The 7,145-nt window shown below is 36.9% G+C and overlaps 1 protein-coding gene across 1 annotated transcript in view; it reads right to left on the bottom strand.

Moving 5' to 3' along the window:
- Positions 1–510: 510 nt before the first annotated feature.
- Positions 511–7,145, bottom strand: part of LOC125040635 (ubiquitin carboxyl-terminal hydrolase 14-like) — a 22,647-nt gene continuing 16,012 nt past the window's right edge. Inside the window, exons 10-12 of the mRNA XM_047635294.1 lie at positions 4,399–4,507; positions 3,897–4,079; positions 511–990 (exon numbers count right to left, since the gene is read on the bottom strand). Of these exons, the coding sequence (XP_047491250.1) occupies positions 881–990; positions 3,897–4,079; positions 4,399–4,507 (402 nt within the window). The 3' untranslated portion in view covers positions 511–880. The remainder of the gene's footprint in view (positions 991–3,896; positions 4,080–4,398; positions 4,508–7,145) is intronic.

Raw genomic sequence — 7,145 nt, 5'->3', positions numbered from 1 at the left:
TGGTGAATTGAATATGCTGATAACAGTTCAGACAATAATGACCAAGGTCTACAAAACAACAAGTCCTTATAATATGAAAATTAATCTTCATGAAGGCCTTCCTTAGTTTTACTGAATAGGTAGGTAGTGAATTTAAAACATGGTTCATTCTCTACACAGATATATGCAGGGGGATAATACTGTATAGTATTTTGGGTAAAGCTCCTGAGAAAACTGTATTCATCATTGTTCATTTCTCCCAGGAGACAGGTTTTGAGCAGTCACTCAAGATTTTTTGAATTGATACAACAGAAAATTAAAAATATTACAGGGTATATCCTACTCTATACTAATGTATGGAGTAAACAGAACAGATTATTAGTCTCAGGGAAAAACTGACTGTTTTTTCACTCTTTTTAAAGTACTTGCCTGAAGAAAGGCATAGCTTAATAATCAGGTTTTTGAGAATTTCAGACTTCAAGGCATACACTGCAGCTAAATCACTTGCAAGTTCACGAATAAAACATATCATTTTGAGTTTAATAGTTTAATTTAACCATTTTCTCAGCTTGGGATGAACATACAAACAATAATTAGAAAACAAGGCAATGACGTTGCCATTTAAGAGTATGCTCTCCCATACCCATAAAATTAACAAAATATCATATCTTCCTCACCACATTCTCCTAAAACATGAATCTAAGAATATGGAAGTTGAATACATTCTATCATAAAAGAAAAAATACTCATCTCCTTGTGAGTACTTGTGTTATATTACATTAGCATTTGGTGGCCCAAGAAAATCTGTGAAAAATCTGTTCTTCTTGTCAGTTTCAACAATTATCTATTCTCCTGATTTGAGATGACTAAAATTGCAAAGCTGTTCTATGCCTTTTCTCCCTCACTCCGTTTCCATCTTGACCTCTTCAGCTGCTGGCTGCTTCTCATCTTCATCCAGAATCTCTAGAACTCTTGGACCATACAGCAAAATGTAGGCACAATGCCAATCACCTGGAATGCAAGATATTTTAAGCATAAAATGGGGCTGTGGTAATTTGTAACAATATATTTTTATCATATAAATAATAAATACATAAATAAAAATTCATAAATGTAAAAACCTCTAGAAATTATAATTATGAAAATTTAAAACTATCAATAAAAAATTAATACAGTATCAATTTTCCAGTTCAACACACTGCACCCTGCTTTTTCGTACAATGAGGTACTCATAAAGTATTCAATTGGTTAATGTTACAATGCAAAATAAATATGCTAGAAAGGTGTGGTAGCAAAAAGGGTAAAGAGTGGTGCAAGCTGACAATTAAATGTAATATAAGTCAAAAGTCGTACAGCAGTTTAGGATAGTACGGTATTGAAAAGTGAAAAGAAGGACGAGGGTTGAGAGGGTGAGTAAATGGGTTAAGGTAGGGATTAACAAAAAAAAAAGTGATTAGATCAAATGGAGGATATGTATACATCTGAGGAGGTAAAAGTTGTAAAGGGAAATTGCATGGAATTCCCCACTAATCTCCACATGGGATTAGCAATACTGGAAAGGGAAGTTAAGGGCAATTGGATCAAAGAGCAGTTTCAGGAGGAATGTCAGGAAGGGGAGGATCTAGGAAAGGCACTGTTGTGACTAAAGGGAGTCACATATGTATCCATGATTAAGCAGAAGGGATAACAGGGAGGGAAGGGGTGGTGGTGCAGATAAAGCAGGGGGAGAATGGAGTGTTGGGGGAACATGAATCAGGGATGAGGGATAGGTATGTTATTAGGGTCATTATTAGATAGTTTGGAATATTTGAAAGGGAGGTGGTTGGGGAGGTCGGGGTAATAAAGGTTTTCTTATGAAGAGAAGTGGGGACAGACATTTGAGGGGCAGAGGAAGAGGTAGGTGTAGGAGAGAATTCAGTAGATGGGATGAAATGTTTAGATTGTCTGAGGTGGTGGGCAGAGTGAGAAGGAGGAAGGGTAGGCACTGGGGAAGTAGAAATTGCAGGATTTGAACGCAGATGAACAAGACTGGTAGACGAGAATACTACCACTGCACCACACAGGTAGACAAGAATGCTACCAATGAACCACACAGAGGAAGAGATGTTGGGGGAGATGTAGAAACATCTTGGGGAGAGGAGCGACAGAGTGAAGGACAGCACTGGAGGAGAGAGCAAGAGAAAATCCTTGTTGACCTGCTAATTGCCTGGCTTTGTGTAAAGTAAGGCTAAGGTTGAATCTGAGGCTGCCACCTCAGACTTGGAGTTGAAGGTAGGGCAGCCCATATAAAATACATTATGGGAGCCACCGCAATTGGCAAGTGCTTTGATTGCATAGGTCAGTTTGAATCATCATGGCCAGGTTGGGCACAGAGGGCAGCAGGCTGTGGAACAACAGTTCTTAACAGGGGGGCTAAAACCCCAACATTTCTAACACTGACAAGGGAGGGGTCGATATGGTCAGACAGGATAGGACTCTCTACCAATATCAATATCATGGAGGAGGTCAGGTCAACAGAAAGTAATCTTAACAATATTAATGTGTTTCAGATGGGTCATATGCACCGGTGTCATAACAAACCACTTGGTCTGCGAGGTATGCCTGTACACATGGTAATGAGCCAGAGTGTGTGGTAAGGGATGTTCTGCTTAATGTAACAGACACCCACGCCTAGTGTTTGGCCGTTGCCAGAAATCACCTGAGTTTATCACGCTCAGGGATATCTGTTACCTGGTGGTGATGGGTTAATGTAGGACTTTCAGTAGCCTGTACTGATTCTGTCTCATAATGAATGCAGTAGGCAAACAGGTCATTTTCAGACTGATCAACCCTTGTCATAAACAAGGTATTCAGCCAGGAAGATGGAAACAGTCCCAGTACAAGTAATAAGGGAGGAGTAAGGTTGGCCAGGAATGGGTTTGCCAGTGAGGCTAGCCAGGTATTGTACAAGCCTGGGACTCAGATGTAACTGTGACAAGACATGAACTATCAAAACAACTGTGTAAGGAAACTTTGCCTACTTATTTTTGGACACATTGTTGGAAGAAGGGGATGTAGGGGGACTCATAAAAAATCAATCCAATTTAGGTGGGCTAAAAAGTACTTAAGATTTGTAGAGATCAAAATAGTTGAAGGACAAGGATGGGAGGAAGAGAGAATGGTGTTGAGCAAGGTAGTACTGTGGGTAGGTGAACAATATGGATGAAGAGTAGTAATAAAGTAAAAGGTGAGTTGAAAATGATGAAGATTGGAGGATATGATATTGAGAGAGAGAAAGGAATGTTTTCTGAAAGTTGGGTAATGACATGGGTGGGTGATTTGGAATGGGTGAGTTGGTATTGAGGAAGGGTAGTAATATAAGCATTCAGTCATGACCAATGAATCTCAGTGGAGGTAGTTGATAAAGGGATAAGCCTCAATGCCCCTAATAAGGATACAAAATCATTACTGATCATGGTAAGCATGGAGTATATGGGGAAGACTAAGGGTTCACTCCTCAGGGTGCCTATGAGGGGTAAGGGCTAGATAACTAAACGGGAATACTGTACCCATGGCTCCCTGAGGCCATTCAGGACTGACACAAAGCCAGCATTTTATCCTTTCAACATGGCTCTCACATCTAAGGAAGTGGACATAATGGATTGAAAAGGAGAAGGAAAAAAATGGGAAGGAAAAAAAAAAGACCACACAAAATTGGTTGAGCCAAGGACTGAGGCCCAAGGTAGGAGAGATCCCCAACATAGGGCCTCAGTCTCCATCTTCTCCCTCTCTCCAACAAAAATGGGCATGGGACTGGGGGATAAAGTATTCAAACATCAATAAAATGTCACTGATAGTTATACAGTAAAACCTTGGTGAACTACATCCATTCCTTTGCACAGATTCCTCTCAACTGAAAAAAGACCTAAATATACTACCTCCTCCAGACAGCCTCAGGATTTCTTCTTCAGTGACAGGCGTGACATCATCATCATCACATTTGAGCCATTCATCACCACGCCATCGTACCCAGCTGACATAATGACCCGATGAGGAGGAGCGACCTTGGTGAGTTAAAACAGCTTGAAGCTGGTAGTAACCACTGTTGTTGCTGCCTAAATCTGTATCGGGAGAAACAAAGGAACAAATGAAAAAAATTGAAATGCAGTTTTATTTTGGTATAGAAATAAAATTACTTTTCAACTTTGCTAAAGCTCAACCAAGCATTTACTTTTCATTCACAAAATAGATACTGTCATACGTAATATCAAAATTCTCGGTTCTTTTTTTTATCTACTTTAAAATGAATTTGAGCTTTTTGTGCAATGAGACTTGTTGACAGTAATCCTAATGATACATGTCAAATCTTGGGAAATTAGACATAAAATCTGTGACAGAAAGATTATGAAAGCATTTTAGCCCACAGCAATAAGAACTAACCATCCTCAAAGGAATATGGGAGTTTCTTTGTCTTTGGCTTCTTATCCTCCGAAATGGGTTTACCCCTTCTCTTTGCTTTGTCTTCTTCAAGCTTCCTATCATCCATGTCCTGTCAAAATAAAAATCACATTCATATATATATATATGATAAATTTTTCAGTTAAAAGTAATATCTTAAAAAAAAGAGGGATTGATCCACCATAAATTTACCACCTTGCACCTTATATCAAATATCTATCTTATATTAACACAATACGACCGCTAGTAGGGTCAGCAAGTGCACAAATCTGTTGTTTTATTGCTACTTATACAGTTATATATTAATATATTATTTTTTATTTAATAAGCTGATCAAAATGTTTGTATTACATCATTTTCCTATTTTTACTATTTGGAAACCACCCTCACAAGGATTAAGATATATACAGTGAGTTCTTCAGTAAGCCACAGTTGCCAGTTGGCATATGCATACATGCCATGGAGCACCAATCCTGTACACCAGGTGAATGTATGGTCATGCCATGAGTTTTTTGCCACTGAAAATGTGCGTAAGTATTTCTTATTTTTCTTATACTTTACATTTCACATGGGCTTCTTGGGCCCCCTAGGTTAGGTGTTTGAAATATTACATTGGTAATTGGGCCTCAATTTCTAAAACAAGTGTCATGATGCGACTGTGTGAGAGTGTGTATGTATAAGTGTGTCAGTAACATAGATGTGCAGATGGGTTAGGTTATGTGAGGGATTGGGCAAGAAAAAGAAAGAAAGAAAAGAAAGAAAAAAGACAGCTTTTGTACGGAGTCTAGAGCACTTAATGTACTAAAACAGTGTAAACATGACCCTCTAAATGTAATTATCATGTTATATCATGATAATAAATTGAATATATAAAGCTACAGTCTGGGCAGAGAAATAATGCAAAATTTTTAATTTATCTTATAAAATAACCTAAAAAAAAAAAATGCAATATAAACTATAGTTATAACTTAATTACACCATATAATGCTTATTTTACTCAGAGTAAAAGAAATTATAATTAATGGAAAAACTGTTTTACTGTCTTGACTTATCAGCAAATATGGCAAATATAGACCTAAGAAAAGTATAATACAATAGTTCTAGTGTTACAAAGAAAAGGCAAGGAATGCTGGCATTGCATCCAAACGGCCACATGTTAGGGTGATGAAACAAAACCCGGCTTGCTACCACCCAGATACGAAGGTTTGAATATCAAGAACACACCCAACAGCAAGGGAATAAGATGTATACATTTTATACACTGACACCTCTAGAAGTTACATAAGAACATTTGTAACATTTCCTTATATTTCCAAAAGATTTTCTAAATATGTATCAATGCATTTATAGGATACCATTAGGCATCAATTTTAGCTACTGTTAGTAAGAAGAAGTAGAACTCTTAACCTACATATGGTATGACTCTGCTTGTATTTCAGCTGTTCTATTATCAAAACTTTTAACAATGATAAGATCTTTACCTGGTGCCAGGGCATGTATTCATCCACTATCCTCTATAGCTTTGAATTTCTATTTGTTTTTCCTCTTTTTAATACACACATGGCACCACACACACTTATTTACCAAGAATTCATTTGCCAGGCTTACCTCACCTCACCTCAATCCTGGACTTTTTTTTTTTTTTTTGGGGGGGGGGGAGGGAGTGGTGATGATGATTCATGAAGATGAACCCAACAATGATAACAAAAAATGTTGATGAATAATAATAATGATGATGACAAATAAATGACAACTATCAGGAAGATCACCATTATCATTTTTATAAAAAGCAAACAGTATATATAATAATGATATTAGTATTAATAACATTAATACCAATGATAATAAAATAAAAGAATAGTAAAATAAAATAATACAATGATGATGAGGATACAATACTGACCAAATAAATGCTTCTGGAGCCATCTTTTGGCAAAAATAATAAATATTCGAACAAAACAATATAGAACCAGTGTATTTTCCCCAAGGGATGGTCAATATAATTTTTAATTGAATATTTTTGATATCTGAAAAAAAGGTGATTTGGAAACACGGCCCTACATTGTGACAGTTTGGTAGGGAAATAATTAAAAATGTAGACACATTGGCCTTTTCTGTTACCCCCCTCCCCATGCACATAAAGGGTAACACACATTACTCAGTCAATGGAAGCACCTAATTAAATAATTTTATGAATCTTTACAATACAATTATATCAAAATCATGTGCTCATTGAATTCACTTGAACCAACATCTCTGATGTATATAACCTCTCAACAAGCCCTAACAACAGCAATTCAAGTCTGTAGAGTGGTACTACATCTGTTCGTTTGCTATAAGTATTTAAACCACCATACTTTTTTATCTTTTTTTTTTTTTTTTTTTTTTTTGGGGGGGGGTTGCTTGTAACTTTTGTAAATACTTATATGATTATCTACATTTATGTTGCATTTTGTAGAATAGAAAGTATACTATTTTGGGGAACAAGGATTTTTTTTAAAAACAATATTGCAACATCAGTACAACTTCTAAAAATATAAATAAATACAAAATCTAGGCCCCATATCAACCCCTTGGATCCAGTTAACGTGACTGTCACGTCAAGAAAAAATCCAGGTTGAGGGGCGGGTGACGTGAATATGCCATCAAGGGAAAATCTGGCTGTAGACTGGGCGACATGTACCTGACATTGTGAGCATTGTGGCTGAAGGGCCAGGGTGATGGAAAAA

This window comes from Penaeus chinensis, chromosome 29 (assembly GCF_019202785.1).
Source record: "Penaeus chinensis breed Huanghai No. 1 chromosome 29, ASM1920278v2, whole genome shotgun sequence".
Taxonomy (NCBI): Eukaryota; Metazoa; Arthropoda; class Malacostraca; order Decapoda; family Penaeidae; genus Penaeus; species Penaeus chinensis.
This window is presented reverse-complemented; position numbering and strand designations above follow the sequence as displayed.